The 17048-nt window shown below is 40.3% G+C and overlaps 1 protein-coding gene across 1 annotated transcript; it reads left to right on the top strand.

The window, feature by feature from the left end:
* Positions 1-134: 134 nt before the first annotated feature.
* Positions 135-4222, top strand: LOC145227608 (DNA-directed RNA polymerase III subunit RPC7-like). The gene is made up of 7 exons (XM_080092477.1): positions 135-367; positions 669-792; positions 2106-2235; positions 2412-2520; positions 2611-2687; positions 2799-2875; positions 3445-4222. Exons 2-7 carry the CDS (start codon positions 673-675, stop codon positions 3601-3603), a joined length of 672 nt encoding a protein of 223 aa, XP_079948603.1. The 5' UTR covers positions 135-367; positions 669-672; the 3' UTR covers positions 3604-4222.
* Positions 4223-17048: the final 12826 nt, after the last annotated feature.

Raw genomic sequence — 17048 nt, 5'->3', positions numbered from 1 at the left:
TTGACGACTGACGTGCCACATTGCAAATATCCAAAGCGTTAAAGTTGGTAACATTATAAGGTTTCAATAATGTCAATTCTCGGTACAAATGAAATGAAATTTGATTCTTATATATATTAATAAACTATTTTAAACAGTTGCAATTTAAAGTAAATAACTTTGTTTTTGTTTGTGGATAAATAATTTGACATATCATTTATTGCGGATTAAAGTGTTCTCAAAATCACGTGGCTTGAATGAGAATCAAAACATTACCTGATTTTTACAATCGTAAATGGTTACCCGCTCCCTGAAGACTACAAATGGTTACAATTCCAGAATAAGCGCTAATGTTGTTGTGACCAAAGCTTGTACTCAACAAAACAAGGTAAGCTCTGTAATCAGACAGATAGCTGCTCAACCAAACGTTTACATGGATCCCAATGAAAATACAGTAAACCTCGGCTCGGCTATAACTGATTATAATCCAGACCGGTGTGGACCAACAAAATTGTCCGGATTAGGCGAAGATCCGGATTTTCAGATGTCGACTAGTTAAAGTCTTCCCACATTACAAATCATTTATACTTTAAGTTTTGTCTGAATAAATGCAAAGATCCAAATTAACCGAATCCGGTTTAACTGATGTTTATGGTAGTCTTATTACTTTTAAAATTCTAATTTTTCAGGAATATGTCAAGAGGAGGCAGAGGAAGGGGGAGGGGAAATGTCACCTTTAACATGGAATCAATTGGTTTTGGTAAAGGAGATGCTTTGCCACCTCCTACACTTCAACCACCTCCATTATATCCTGTATGTTGTTGTTTCATATTTTGTTGTGAAAACTTTTAAGCAGTTGTGCAGCTAAAATTTTGTGGATCACTTTGATCGATTCGTGAAGTGATACCGACTTGGCACACCTTAACATCACTTGGTACAGTTTAAATCACTTAGTATACTCAGTCTATACACCTTAAATCACTTAGGGCAGGGGTGTCAAACTCGTGGGTTTCGAGGGCCACGTTGCAGTTTGAAAATTATGCCGAGGGCCGCATGTGATTTTTAATCAAGTTTTATACACTTAAACAACCTTTTCGCTACGCCGGCCGCATTGTAGATCCTTATTTCACCAACAGCGCCAATTACCTGCTGGTTTTTGTTTCAAAATTACAGATGTAAAGAAATAGGTTTATATCATATATATATACATATATATATATATATATACCAACTATTGATGTCCCCAAAGCCCAAATAAATTTCCAACTTCATGCAGAGATTGAGCTGCAAAGTATGAGGATCAGTTTTAACTGTTTATTATCTGATAATCTATATTGTGACGCTTTTGGTACCTGTTTTTTCACATTGTTTGCACACAATAGGCCTACAAAAAAGTCTTGAGGCATATGGCTGCTAGGCTAGTAATACTCTTTTCAGTAACACAAAATCTGTTTAGAGCAGTTTAAAGATCAACATTTTTGCCAAAGGTATTTTACATCACGGTCGCCAGTACATTATTTTAATAAACATGTTTAAGGCTGCACATATATCTGACAAAATAATACAATTGTTGTTGAGTGTTCGTGGGCCACATGAGGGGACATCAACATCACTCAGTGTGACCCAGTCTGCAGAATATGACAGCTGCACACAAAAGGTTTCATGTTAAGAACAAATTGCACACATTTTTTATAATTGCAGAAGGAAATTTCGCTAAAATTACTGCCTGGTCCTGTTCATCACTTGCATTGCATAATTGGTCTTGCACATGCATTTCAAAGGTTATGCACGAGCGCATGTGGGACACGGTGGTCCTGCATTCCTGTGATCTTGTCGGGAGCTGCCATGTTTTGCAGAGTGAAGTGTAACATAACACCATGTGATCCTGTATATTTCGGTTCACCCTTTAAACAGCATTTATGTGGCAATGTGTTGCAGTTGTTTGAAACATATGCTAACTTGAAATAATGTCTAAATATCATCACTAACCAAATTGCATTAAAATGCCACACTTTTTTTGTTTTTATTGAAACTTTGTGGCACATAATTTATGTTATTGTTGCTAACTGAAATATTCTTTGTCAAATGAATAAACAGATTAATACGTTTATCTATATGTTTTGCAGCCTTTGCGACAGCCAGCTCTTCCTTTGTTAACTGGTGATGATGTCAATTACATGCTTGCTTTAAAAAAAGAATTTGTTCAAACCATGAAAAACTCACCCTATTATATCCAAGCTGAAGAAGCCAAAAGCGGTGTATATTTTTAAAATTTTGTAGTAAATTTATTTTATTCAACAATTTGTTCAGCGAAAACATTAAACACAACAATTTTGTACATATTTTCTAAAGGTATGTTTGTTTATTTTTTGGATGGTGGTAGTTAATAAAGCTATATGTGTTTTAAATTATATTTTTTACATTTTTTCCAGATGTGGATCGATATTCAGATAAATACCGGGCAACTCGAAACACTGACAACACAATTGCTTGGAAACCTGATTGGAAACGGCTCCCAAAAGAACTCCAAATTGCAGTCAGGTGAATGTTAAAATTGTGATTGAGACATTCATTTGTTTACCAGTTGTTTGCATTTAAATACTTAACTTTTTACAAACAACTTTTGTACAGAAAGAAGCGAAAGGCAAGCTCAGCAGCAGCATCAGCAGTCCCTAACTTGTCAAATATAAAGAAACGTACAAAGAATGGTATGTTTGATTTACATTTTTGTTGTGTACATTATACAGTTATGGGGTAATTTCAAATGTGGACAAAATAGGCATAAAGCATGATCAAACTGAACTTTTGTAAAAATCTAGATGAATCTGACATCAAAGCGAAGTTGGAAGTTCTTGAAAAACAAGATTCAAAAACTGAAAATGCAAAAAGTGATGAGGTATGCTTTTAAAATTTCTTGTTGAACAAGACAAAGGGTGTTTGTGTGTTTTTACCCTTTATCTGTTTTCGTTGACATGATAAAGGAGACCAGATATTATATTGCCCCTATTTAACATTTTTTCCTGTGCAGATGTTTATGTATTTTTGGAAATGAATAAGTTTATGATCTGCAAATACAACAAATATTTACCAAAGGCAGTATTTCATTGCTGCATGTTTTAAATTCTTAATAACAGCGTATACAAAATATGTCTTGCAACATGCTAAAATCTTTCCTTAATTTATTCAATTGGTCAAACATTATGTAAAATTGAATAGTTTTCTAAAAAGTGTAGATGTTTTGGCTAAAGATTACAAACTGAACTTGTTAATCCCTGACCCATCAGTGACAGGGCCAGAAGAAAATTTTAAAAGGCGGGAAAAAATTAAAGGGGGTTACAGCAAATTATTGTAATCACTTTGTACAAATATAAATGAACCATAGCTCCATTCTCCGAAATAGGCATAAATGTACATCACTTTATTGGTATGCAAGCTTGAAACTAATTTCATTGTACTTGGAATTAGGAAGAAGACTCAGATGCAGGAGAAGAGGAGGTGGTTGTAGAGGATGAAGAAGATAATGAAGAGGAAAATGATTATCTTACTTCCTACTTTGACAATGGAGAATCATACCTTGATGAAGAAGAGGACAATCTGGATGAAAAGGATGGTGGAATTTATTGAAGCTGTTTGCTTTCGTTAAGTGACTGTCCAAGTTGGCCGAGTGGTTAGCGAACTGCCTTGTGATCACAGGTCATGGGTTCTAATCCTATCTCGGGCACTCGTGTTTCCCTGATCAAGAAATTTAAGCGGCATTACTCCAACCCAGTGGTTTCCTAAGGGTTGAACAAAATTGAAAGTCACCAACTGCCTATAAAGTCGAAAAAAATAATTAAAAAATGATCAACGGACTTGCAATAAAATCAGGCAGCTCGATGGCTGACTCATTGTGAGCATGACACATTCAGGCCTTGCCCGCTCACCAAGGATAAAAATGAAGCAAACAAATTGTTACTCCTATAAGTTCCTAAAAAGCTTAAGTTGGTAGAAATAGTTTTCCTGCGACATGCTGACGAAGGTTGGAGGACTGGTTTAATAAACCAAGTTAAACCTAAGAATGGAAATCTATGGAAAAGTGGGCATCGATTTAGTGGACATGACAGTTCTTTTTGATGAATTTTTTACGAAGAGAAACTACTGGACTGTAATTAAACTACAATATTGTAAACAGTCACGAATGTTTTTTGACAAACATAAAATTGTAAGGTACAATACAACATTATTTGGCGTATGTCCCTCTTGACATTTATTGTGAAACCATTTTTTTTGTTTTCCTATCCCTGTTGCCATGTATGGTTTGTAGTGTTTCTGTGGGGCAACAATCGCTTCGAATCCGGCTTTAGGAAGTGAAGCAGTGTCAGAAAGTGCTTGCTTGTAGAGTTGGTTATGGATTAATAGTAGAAGCAGAAGTGCAGTGCTACGTTGCGCAAAACATTTTCTTTGTGTTTCGGTCTGTTGTTACTTATGGATGGGAATTTCGGTACGTAAGCTTTAAATAGCGAGGCTACAGACCGAAAAGAGTCTCTATTGGGTTCGAATCCCGGCAAATAGATCGACTGATGTTAGGTGCATTATGATCCCTTTGTCTGGTCACACCAACGTTTGTCGTGTTGGTACTCGCAATGCGCCAGTTGCGCAGCTGTTTCCGGCTTGGTAATTGCTTTAGTGCAACTCTGTCGCTATGTGTTCTTTCGACAAGCGAATCAAATTCTACTTAACTCGTCGTAACAGGGGTTAAGGCGACAATGAAAGTTATTTATTTTAGGGATGAGCGACTTGCAACTTATGAAGGAATTTTGAATTTAAATCAGGGCTCTTCAACCGGGGTTCCGCACAAGCCTTTCAGGGGTTCCGCGAATTTTAAAGGTCGCACAGGGGTTCGCACAGCTTATGTGTAGCAATTCAAACATGAATGATTCATAATATCATTGTTGCGAACAGCAATGCTCGCTTGTACAATCTAGTTAACCTTGGTTACACCATTGATCAATTGTGACGTAATAATCAAAGTCTTGATATTTTCTGTCTGAATTGTGAGATAAATGTACAAACGACCAATCTAAATAACATGACAATGCGTTTCAATCAATCGTTCAATTTAATTGAAGTCAACATTTGTTATGTGCTTTGGGTGTGTTACGTAAAAATGTATGTTTTTTTATATAGCCTACTTGAGTTACATTCATTCAAAATAATTTTATGGGGGTTCCGCAAAGTTTGACAAAACACGCTGGGTTTTCGGTGGGTTTTCACCGGAATATTCCAGTTTCAAACTGGTTTTGACCGGTTTCTGCCTCTTACCGAACCTCTAAACCAGTTTTAACTGGAATCGGAGAGACAAAATTTTGACCCGATTTTTGAAACAACCCAAAGGGTATAGCCTTTAAGTTTTTTCGTTTTTCGGGGGTCAAAAAATCGAAGAAAACTCCGGTTTTCGGTGGGTTTTCACCGGAATATTCCAACTTTGCTCGTTTTGTTACAAATTTCTGATTTCTGCCTATTTTATATCCAACCAACTCTCAAACACCTCCCAGATGAAAAAAATCCCAAACAAACTTTTTTTTATTTCCCAAACAGAAGTTTTTTTAAGGCCATAGCCTTTCCGTTTTTTCGATTTTCGGGGGTCAAAAAATCGAAGAAAAATCCGGTTTTCGGTGGGTTTTCACCGGAATGTTCCAGTTTCAAACTGGTTTTGGCCGGTTTCTGCCTCCTACCGAACCTCCAAACCGGTTTATACCGGAATCGGAGAGACAAAATTTTGACCCCATTTTTGAAAAAAACGTAAGGCCTTTCCGTTTTTTCGAGTTTCGGGCGTCAAAAAATCGAAGAAAAATCCGGTTTTCGGTGGGTTTTCACCGGAATGTTCCAGTTTCAAACTGGTTTTGGCCGGTTTCTGCCTCCTACCGAACCTCCAAACCGGTTTACACCGGAATATGAGAGACAAAATTTTGACCCGATTTTTGAAAAAAAAACCTAAGCCTATAAGCCTTTTCGTTTTTTTCGATTTTCGGGGGTCAAAAAATCGAAGAAAAATCCGGTTTTCGGTGGGTTTTCACCGGAATATTCCAGTTTCAAACTGGTTTTTGGCCGGTTTCTGCCTCCTACCGAACCTCCACACCGGTTTATACCGGAATCGGAGAGACAAAATTTTGACCCGATTTTTGAAAAATAACTAAGGCTGTAACCTTTCCGTTTTTTCGATTTTCGGGGATCAAAAAATCGAAGAAAAATCCGGTTTTCGGTGGGTTTTCACCGGAATATTCCAGTTTCAAACTGGTTTTGACCGGTTTCTGCCTCCTACCGAACCTCCAAACCGGTTTATACCGGAATCGGAGAGACAAAATTTTGACCCGTTTTTTGAAAAAAACCTAAGGCTATAGCCTTTCCGTTTTTTCGTATTTCGGGGATAAAAAAAAACGAAGAAAAATCCGGTTTCGGTGGGTTTTCACCGGAATATTCCAGTTTCAAACTGGTTTTGACCGGATTCTGCCTCCTACCGAACCTCCAAACCGGTTTATACCGGAATCGGAGAGACAAAATTTTGACCCCATTTTTGAAAAAAACGTAAAGCCTTTTCGTTTTTTTCGATTTTCGGGGGTCAAAAAATCGAAGAAAAATCCGGTTTTCGGAGGGTTTTCACCGGAATATTCCAGTTTCAAACTGGTTTTGGCCGGTTTCTGCCTCCTACCGAACCTCCACACCGGTTTATACCGGAATCGGAGAGACAAAATTTTGACCCGATTTTTGAAAAATAACTAAGGCTGTAGCCTTTCCGTTTTTTCGATTTTCGGGGATCAAAAAATCGAAGAAAAATCCGGTTTTCGGTGGGTTTTCACCGGAATATTCCAGTTTCAAACTGGTTTTGACCGGTTTCTGCCTCCTACCGAACCTCCAAACCGGTTTATACCGGACCCGGAGAGACAAAATTTTGACCCGTTTTTTGAAAAAAACGTGAGGCTATAGCCTTTCCGTTTTTTCGTATTTCGGGGATAAAAAAAATCGAAGAAAAATCCGGTTTCGGTGGGTTTTCACCGGAATATTCCAGTTTCAAACTGGTTTTGACCGGATTCTGCCTCCTACCGAACCTCCAAACCGGTTTATACCGGAATCGGAGAGACAAAATTTTGACCCGATTTTTGAAAAAACCCTAAGACTATAGCCTTTCCGTTTTTTCGTATTTCGGGGATAAAAAAAATCGAAGAAACATCCGGTGGGTTTTCACCGGAATATTCCAGTTTCAAACTGGTTTTGACCGGTTTCTGCCTCCTACCGAACCTCCAAACCGGTTTATACCGGAATCGGAGGGACAAAATTTTGACCCGATTTGTGAAAAAAAACTAAGGCTGCAGCCTTTCCGTTTTTTCGATTTTCGGGGATCAAAAAATCGAAGAAAAATCCGGTTTTCGGTGGGTTTTCACCGGAATATTCCAGTTTCAAACTGGTTTTGACCGGTTTCTGCCTCCTACCGAACCTCTAAACCGGTTTTAACCGGAATCGGAGAGACAAAAATTTGACCCGATTTTTGAAAAAACCTAAGGCTATAGCCTTTCCGTTTTTTCGTATTTCGGAGATCAAAAAAATCGAAGAAAAATCCGGTTTCGGTGGGTTTTCACCGGAATATTCCAGTTTCAAAGTGGTTTTGACCGGATTCTGCCTCCTACCGAACCTCCAAACCGGTTTATACCGGAATCGGAGAGACAAAAATTTGACCCGATTTTTGAAAAAACCTAAGGCTATAGCCTTTCCGTTTTTTCGTATTTCGGAGATCAAAAAAATCGAAGAAAAATCCGGTTTCGGTGGGTTTTCACCGGAATATTCCAGTTTCAAAGTGGTTTTGACCGGATTCTGCCTCCTACCGAACCTCCAAACCGGTTTATACCGGAATCGGAGAGACTAAATTTTGACCCGTTTTTGAAAAACCGTAAGGCTATGGCCTTTCCGTTTTTTCGATTTTCGGGGGTCAAAAAATCGAAGAAACATCCGGTGGGTTTTCACCGGAATATTTCAGTTTCAAACTGGTTTTGACCGGTTTCTGCCTCCTACCGAACCTCCAAACCGGTTTACACCGGAATCGGAGGGACAAATTTTGACCCGATTTTTGAAAAACTCTAAGGCTATAGCCTTTCCGTTTTTACGATTTTCGGGTGTCAAAAAATCGAAGAAAAATCCGGTTTTCGGTGGGTTTTCACCGGAATATTCCAGTTTCAAACTGGTTTTGACCGGTTTCTGCCTCCTACCGAACCTCCAAACCGGTTTATACCGGAATCGGAGGGACAAAATTTTGACCCGATTTTTGAAAAAAACGTAAGGCTATAGCCTTTCCGTTTTTACGATTTTCGGGTGTCAAAAAATCGAAGAAAAATCCGGTTTTCGGTGGGTTTTCACCGGAATATTCCAGTTTCAAACTGGTTTTGACCGGTTTCTGCCTCCTACCGAACCTCCAAACCGGTTTATACCGGAATCGGAGAGACAAAATTTTGACCCGATTTTTGAAAAAACCCTAAGACTATGGCCTTTCCGTTTTTTCGATTTTCGGGGGTCAAAAAATCGAAGAAAAATCCGGTTTCGGTGGGTTTTCACCGGAATATTCCAGTTTCAAACTGGTTTTGGCCGGTTTCTGCCTCCTACCGAACCTCCAAACCGGTTTATACCGGAATCGGAGAGACAAAATTTTGACCCGATTTTTGAAAAAAACCTAAGAATATGGCCTTTCCGTTTTTTCGATTTTCGGGTGTCAAAAAATCGAAGAAAAATCCGGTTTGCGGTGGGTTTTCACCGGAATATTCCAGTTTCAAACTGGTTTTGGCCGGTTTCTGCCTCCTACCGAACCTCCAAACCGGTTTATACCGGAATCGGAGAGACAAAATTTTGACCCGATTTTTGAAAAAACCCTAAGACTATGGCCTTTCCGTTTTTTCGATTTTCGGGTGTCAAAAAATCGAAGAAAAATCCGGTTTTCGGTGGGTTTTCACCGGAATATTCCAGTTTCAAACTGGTTTTGACCGGTTTCTGCCTCCTACCGAACCTCCAAACCGGTTTATACCGGAATCGGAGGGACAAAATTTTGACCCGATTTTTGAAAAAAAACTAAGGCTGTAGCCTTTCCGTTTTTTCGATTTTCGGGGATCAAAAAATCGAAGAAAAATCCGGTTTTCGGTGGGTTTTCACCGGAATATTCCAGTTTCAAACTGGTTTTGGCCGGTTTCTGCCTCCTACCGAACCTCCAAACCGGTTTATACCGGAATCGGAGAGACAAAATTTTGACCCGATTTTTGAAAAAACCCTAAGACTATGGCCTTTCCGTTTTTTCGATTTTCGGGGTCAAAAAATGGAAGAAAAATCCGGTTTTCGGTGGGTTTTCACCGGAATATTCCAGTTTCAAACTGGTTTTGACCGGTTTCTGCCTCCTACCGAACCTCCCAACAGGTTTATACCGGAATCGGAGGGTCAAAATTTTGACCCGATTTTTGAAAAAACCCTAAGACTATAGCCTTTCCGTTTTTTCGATTTTCGGGTGTCAAAAAATCGAAGGAAAATCCGGTTTTCGGTGGGTTTTCACCGGAATATTCCAGTTTCAAACTGGTTTTGGCCGGATTCTGCATCCTACCGAACCTCCAAACCGGTTTATACCGGAATCGGAGGGACAAAATTTTGACCCGATTTTTGAAAAAAAACTAAGGCTATAGCTATTCCGTTTTTTCGATTTTCGGGTGTCAAAAAATCGAAGAAAAATCCGGTTTTCGGTCCGATTTTCAGCGGAATATTCCAGTTTCAAACTGGTTTTGACCGGTTTCTGCCTCCTACCGAACCTCCAAACCGGTTTATACCGGAATCGGAGAGACAAAATTTTGACCCGTTTTTGAAAAACCGTAAGGCTATAGCATTTCCGTTTTTACGATTTTCGGGGGTCAAAAAATCGAAGGAAAATCCGGTTTCGGTGGGTTTTCACCGGAATATTCCAGTTTCAAACTGGTTTTGACCGGTTTCTGCCTCCTACCGAACCTCTAAACCGGTTTATACCGGAATCGGAGAGACAAAATTTTGACCCGATTTTTGAAAAAACCCTAAGACTATGGCCTTTCCGTTTTTTTCGATTTTCGGGGGTCAAAAAATCGAAGAAAAATCCGGTTTTCGGTGGGTTTTCACCGGAATATTCCAGTTTCAAACTGGTTTTGGCCGGTTTCTGCCTCCTACCGAACCTCCAAACCGGTTTATACCGGAATCGGAGAGACAAAATTTTGACCCGATTTTTGAAAAAACCCTAAGACTATAGCCTTTCCGTTTTTTCGATTTTCGGGTGTCAAAAAATCGAAGAAAAATCCGGTTTTCGGTGGGTTTTCACCGGAATATTCCAGTTTCAAACTGGTTTTGGCCGGATTCTGCATCCTACCGAACCTCCAAACCGGTTTATACCGGAATCGGAGGGACAAAATTTTGACCCGATTTTTGAAAAAAAACTAAGGCTATAGCTATTCCGTTTTTTCGATTTTCGGGTGTCAAAAAATCGAAGGAAAATCCGGTTTTCGGTCCGATTTTCAGCGGAATATTCCAGTTTCAAACTGGTTTTGACCGGTTTCTGCCTCCTACCGAACCTCCAAACCGGTTTATACCGGAATCGGAGAGACAAAATTTTGACCCGATTTTTGAAAAACCGTAAGGCTATAGCATTTCCGTTTTTACGATTTTCGGGGGTCAAAAAATCGAAGGAAAATCCGGTTTCGGTGGGTTTTCACCGGAATATTCCAGTTTCAAACTGGTTTTGACCGGTTTCTGCCTCCTACCGAACCTCCAAACTGGTTTATACCGGAATCGGAGAGACAAAATTTTGACCCGATTTTTGAAAAAACCCTAAGACTATAGCCTTTCCGTTTTTTCGATTTTCGGGGGTCAAAAAATCGAAGAAAAATCCGGTTTTCGGTGGGTTTTCACCGGAATATTCCAGTTTCAAACTGGTTTTGACCGGTTTCTGCCTCCTACCGAACCTCCACACCGGTTTATACCGGAATCGGAGAGACAAAATTTTGACCCGATTTTTGAAAAAAACGTGAGGCTATAGCCTTTCCGTTTATTCGTATTTCGGGGATAAAAAAAATCGAAGAAAAATCCGGTTTCGGTGGGTTTTCACCGGAATATTCCAGTTTCAAACTGGTTTTGACCGGATTCTGCCTCCTACCGAACCTCCAAACCGGTTTATACCGGAATCGGAGAGACAAAATTTTGACCCGATTTTTGAAAAAAAACGTAAGGCTGTAGCCTTTCCGTTTTTTCGATTTTCGGGGATCAAAAATCGAAGAAAAATCCGGTTTTCGGTGGGTTTTCACCGGAATATTCCAGTTTCGAACTGGTTTTGACCGGTTTCTGCCTCCTACCGAACCTCCAAACCGGTTTATACCGGAATCGGAGAGACAAAATTTTGACCCGATTTTTGAAAAAACCCTAAGACTATGGCCTTTCTGTTTTTTCGATTTTCGGGTGTCAAAAAATCGAAGAAAAATCCGGTTTTCGGTGGGTTTTCACCGGAATATTCCAGTTTCAAACTGGTTTTGGCCGGTTTCTGCCTCCTACCGAACCTCCAAACCGGTTTATACCGGAATCGGAGAGACAAAATTTTGACCCGATTTTTGAAAAAAACCTAAGACTATGGCCTTTCCGTTTTTTCGATTTTCGGGGGTCAAAAAATGGAAGAAAAATCCGGTTTTCGGTGGGTTTTCACCGGAATATTCCAGTTTCAAACTGGTTTTGACCGGTTTCTGCCTCCTACCGAACCTCTAAAGCGGTTTTAACCGGAATCGGAGAGACAAAAATTTGACCCGATTTTTGAAAAAACCCTAAGACTATAGCCTTTCCGTTTTTTCGTATTTCGGGGATAAAAAAAATCGAAGAAAAATCCGGTTTCGGTGGGTTTTCACCGGAATATTCCAGTTTCAAACTGGTTTTGACCGGTTTCTGCCTCCTACCGAACCTCCCAACAGGTTTATACCGGAATCGGAGGGTCAAAATTTTGACCCGTTTTTTGAAAAAAACCTAAGGCTAGCCTTTCCGTTTTTTCGATTTTCGGGGGTAAAAAAAATCGAAGAAACATCCGGTGGGTTTTCACCGGAATATTCCAGTTTCAAACTGGTTTTGACCGGTTTCTGCCTCCTACCGAACCTCCAAACCGGTTTATACCGGAATCGGAGGGACAAAATTTTGACCCGATTTTTGAAAAAACCCTAAGACTATAGCCTTTCCGTTTTTTCGATTTTCGGGTGTCAAAAATCGAAGAAAAATCCGGTTTTCGGTCCGATTTTCAGCGGAATATTCCAGTTTCAAACTGGTTTTGACCGGTTTCTGCCTCCTACCGAACCTCCAAACCGGTTTATACCGGAATCGGAGAGACAAAATTTTGACCCGTTTTTGAAAAACCGTAAGACTATAGCCTTTCCGTTTTTTCGATTTTCGGGTGTCAAAAAATCGAAGAAAAATCCGGTTTTCGGTGGGTTTTCACCGGAATATTCCAGTTTCAAACTGGTTTTGACCGGTTTCTGCCTCCTACCGAACCTCCACACCGGTTTATACCGGAATCGGAGAGACAAAATTTTGACCCGATTTTTGAAAAAAACGTGAGGCTATAGCCTTTCCGTTTTTTCGTATTTCGGGGATAAAAAAAATCGAAGAAAAATCCGGTTTCGGTGGGTTTTCACCGGAATATTCCAGTTTCAAACTGGTTTTGACCGGATTCTGCCTCCTACCGTACCTCCAAACCGGTTTATACCGGAATCGGAGAGACAAAATTTTGACCCGATTTTTGAAAAAACCCTAAGACTATGGCCTTTCCGTTTTTTCGATTTTCGGGTGTCAAAAAATCGAAGAAAAATCCGGTTTTCGGTGGGTTTTCACCGGAATATTCCAGTTTCAAACTGGGTTTGACCGGATTCTGCCTCCTACCGAACCTCCAAACCGGTTTATACCGGAATCGGAGAGACAAAATTTTCACCCGATTTTTGAAAAAAACGTAAGGCCACAGCCTTTCCGTTTTTTCGATTTTCGGGGGTCAAAAAATCGAAGGAAAATCCGGTTTTCGGTGGGTTTTCACCGGGATATTCCAGTTTCAAACTGGTTTTGACCGGTTTCTGCCTCCTACCGAACCTCCAAACCGGTTTATACCGGAATCGGAGAGACAAAATTTTGACCCGATTTTTGAAAAAACCCTAAGACTATGGCCTTTCCGTTTTTTCGATTTTCGGGGGTCAAAAAATCGAAGAAAAATCCGGTTTTCGGTGGGTTTTCACCGGAATATTCCAGTTTCAAACTGGTTTTGGCCGGATTCTGCCTCCTACCGAACCTCCAAACCGGTTTATACCGGAATCGGAGAGACAAAATTTTGACCCGATTTTATAAAATAAACTAAGGCAATAGCCTTTCCGTTTTTTCGATTTTCGGGTGTCAAAAAATCGAAGAAAAATCCGGTTTTCGGTGGGTTTTCACCGGAATATTCCAGTTTCAAACTGGTTTTGACCGGTTTCTGCCTCCTACCGAACCTCCGAACCGGTTTATACCGGAATCGGAGAGACAAAATTTTGACCCGATTTTTGAAAAAACCCTAAGACTATGGCCTTTCCGTTTTTTCGATTTTCGGGGGTCAAAAAAATCGAAGAAAAATCCGGTTTTCGGTGGGTTTTCACCGGAATATTCCAGTTTCAAACTGGTTTTGACCGGATTCTGCCTCCTACCGAACCTCCAAACCGGTTTATACCGGAATCGGAGAGACAAAATTTTGACCCGATTTTTGAAAAAAAACTAAGGCCATAGCCTTTCCGTTTTTACGATTTTCGGGGGTCAAAAAATCGAAGGAAAATCCGGTTTTCGGTGGGTTTTCACCGGAATATTCCAGTTTCAAACTGGTTTTGACCGGTTTCTGCCTCCTACCGAACCTCCCAACAGGTTTATACCGGAATCGGAGGGTCAAAATTTTGACCCGTTTTTTGAAAAAAACCTAAGGCTATAGCGTTTCCGTTTTTTCGTATTTCGGAGATAAAAAAAATCGAAGAAAAATCCGGTTTCGGTGGGTTTTCACCGGAATATTCCAGTTTCAAACTGGTTTTGACCGGATTCTGCCTCCTACCGAACCTCCAAACCGGTTTATACCGGAATCGGAGAGACAAAATTTTGACCCGATTTTTGAAAAAAAACTAAGGCAATAGCCTTTCCGTTTTTTCGATTTTCGGGTGTCAAAAAATCGAAGAAAAATCCGGTTTTCGGTGGGTTTTCACCGGAATATTCCAGTTTCAAACTGGTTTTGACCGGTTTCTGCCTCCTACCGAACCTCCGAACCGGTTTATACCGGAATCGGAGAGACAAAATTTTGACCCGATTTTTGAAAAAACCCTAAGACTATGGCCTTTCCGTTTTTTCGATTTTCGGGGGTCAAAAAAATCGAAGAAAAATCCGGTTTTCGGTGGGTTTTCACCGGAATATTCCAGTTTCAAACTGGTTTTGACCGGATTCTGCCTCCTACCGAACCTCCAAACCGGTTTATACCGGAATCGGAGAGACAAAATTTTGACCCGATTTTTGAAAAAAAACTAAGGCCATAGCCTTTCCGTTTTTACGATTTTCGGGGGTCAAAAAATGGAAGAAAAATCCGGTTTTCGGTGGGTTTTCACCGGAATATTCCAGTTTCAAACTGGTTTTGACCGGTTTCTGCCTCCTACCGAACCTCCCAACAGGTTTATACCGGAATCGGAGGGTCAAAATTTTGACCCGTTTTTTGAAAAAAACCTAAGGCTATAGCGTTTCCGTTTTTTCGTATTTCGGAGATAAAAAAAATCGAAGAAAAATCCGGTTTCGGTGTGTTTTCACCGGAATATTCCAGTTTCAAACTGGTTTTGACCGGATTCTGCCTCTTACCGAACCTCCAAACCGGTTTATACCGGAATCGGAGAGACAAAATTTTGACCCGATTTTTGAAAAAAAACTAAGGCAATAGCCTTTCCGTTTTTTCGATTTTCGGGTGTCAAAAAATCGAAGAAAAATCCGGTTTTCGGTGGGTTTTCACCGGAATATTCCAGTTTCAAACTGGTTTTGACCGGTTTCTGCCTCCTACCGAACCTCCGAACCGGTTTATACCGGAATCGGAGAGACAAAATTTTGACCCGATTTTTGAAAAAACCCTAAGACTATGGCCTTTCCGTTTTTTCGATTTTCGGGGGTCAAAAAAATCGAAGAAAAATCCGGTTTTCGGTGGGTTTTCACCGGAATATTCCAGTTTCAAACTGGTTTTGACCGGATTCTGCCTCCTACCGAACCTCCAAACCGGTTTATACCGGAATGGGAGAGACAAAATTTTGACCCGATTTTTGAAAAAAAACTAAGGCCATAGCCTTTCCGTTTTTACGATTTTCGGGGGTCAAAAAATCGAAGGAAAATCCGGTTTTCGGTGGGTTTTCACCGGAATATTCCAGTTTCAAACTGGTTTTAACCGGTTTCTGCCTCCTACCGAACCTCCCAACAGGTTTATACCGGAATCGGAGGGTCAAAATTTTGACCCGTTTTTTGAAAAAAACCTAAGGCTATAGCGTTTCCGTTTTTTCGTATTTCGGAGATAAAAAAAATCGAAGAAAAATCCGGTTTCGGTGGGTTTTCACCGGAATATTCCAGTTTCAAACTGGTTTTGACCGGATTCTGCATCCTACCGAACCTCCAAACCGGTTTATACCGGAATCGGAGAGACAAAATTTTGACCCGATTTTTGAAAAAACCCTAAGACTATAGCCTTTCCGTTTTTTCGATTTTCGGGGGTCAAAAAATCGAAGAAAAATCCGGTTTTCGGTGGGTTTTCACCGGAATATTCCAGTTTCAAAGTGGTTTTGACCGGTTTCTGCCTCCTACCGAACCTCCAAACCGGTTTATACCGGAATCGGAGAGACAAAATTTTGACCCGTTTTTGAAAAACCGTAAGGCTATAGCATTTCCGTTTTTACGATTTTCGGGGGCCAAAAAATCGAAGAAAAATCCGGTTTTCGGTGGGTTTTCACCGAAATATTCCAGTTCCAAACTGGTTTTGACCGGTTTCTTGCTCCTACCGGTTTATACCGGAATCGGAGAGACAAAATTTTGACCCGTTTTTGAAAAACCGTAAGGCTATAGCCTTTCCGTTTTTTCGATTTTCGGGTGTCAAAAAATCGAAGAAACATCCGGTGGGTTTTCACCGGAATATTTCAGTTTCAAACTGGTTTTGACCGGTTTCTGCCTCCTACCGAACCTCCAAACCGGTTTACACCGGAATCGGAGAGACAAAATTTTGACCCGATTTTTGAAAAAACCCTAAGACTATAGCTATTCCGTTTTTTCGATTTTCGGGGGTCAAAAAATCGAAGAAAAATCCGGTTTTCGGTGGGTTTTCACCGGAATATTCCAGTTTCAAAGTGGTTTTGACCGGTTTCTGCCTCCTACCGAACCTCCAAACCGGTTTATACCGGAATCGGAGAGACAAAATTTTGACCCGTTTTTGAAAAACCGTAAGGCTATAGCTTTTCCGTTTTTACGATTTTCGGGGGCCAAAAAATCGAAGAAAAATCCGGTTTTCGGTGGGTTTTCACCGAAATATTCCAGTTCCAAACTGGTTTTGACCGGTTTCTTGCTCCTACCGGTTTATACCGGAATCGGAGAGACAAAATTTTGACCCGTTTTTGAAAAACCGTAAGGCTATAGCCTTTCCGTTTTTTCGATTTTCGGGTGTCAAAAAATCGAAGAAACATCCGGTGGGTTTTCACCGGAATATTTCAGTTTCAAACTGGTTTTGACCGGTTTCTGCCTCCTACCGAACCTCCAAACCGGTTTACACCGGAATCGGAGAGACAAAATTTTGACCCGATTTTTGAAAAAACCCTAAGACTATAGCCTTTCCGTTTTTTCGATTTTCGGGGGTCAAAAAATCGAAGAAAAATCCGGTTTTCGGTGGGTTTTCACCGGAATATTCCAGTTTCAAACTGGTTTTGACCGGTTTCTGCCTCCTACCGAACCTCCACACCGGTTTATACCGGAATCGGAGAGACAAAATTTTGACCCGATTTTTGAAAAAAACGTGA

The sequence above is a fragment of the Phallusia mammillata genome, chromosome 5, assembly GCF_965637545.1.
Source record: "Phallusia mammillata chromosome 5, kaPhaMamm4.hap1.1, whole genome shotgun sequence".
In the NCBI taxonomy this organism is placed as follows: domain Eukaryota; kingdom Metazoa; phylum Chordata; class Ascidiacea; order Phlebobranchia; family Ascidiidae; genus Phallusia; species Phallusia mammillata.
The sequence above is the reverse complement of the archived record's forward strand: the minus strand, read 5'-3'. Positions and strand labels throughout refer to the sequence as shown.

Bases quoted from the DNA above. Each gene is read 5' to 3' on its own strand.
- LOC145227608 (XM_080092477.1), top strand. From the start codon at position 673: ATGTCAAGAGGAGGCAGAGGAAGGGGGAGGGGAAATGTCACCTTTAAC. The intron at 793-2,105 runs GTATGTTGTTGT...TATGTTTTGCAG, and splicing joins AACCACCTCCATTATATCCT to CCTTTGCGACAGCCAGCTCT. The intron at 2,236-2,411 runs GTGTATATTTTT...CATTTTTTCCAG, and splicing joins AGCTGAAGAAGCCAAAAGCG to ATGTGGATCGATATTCAGAT.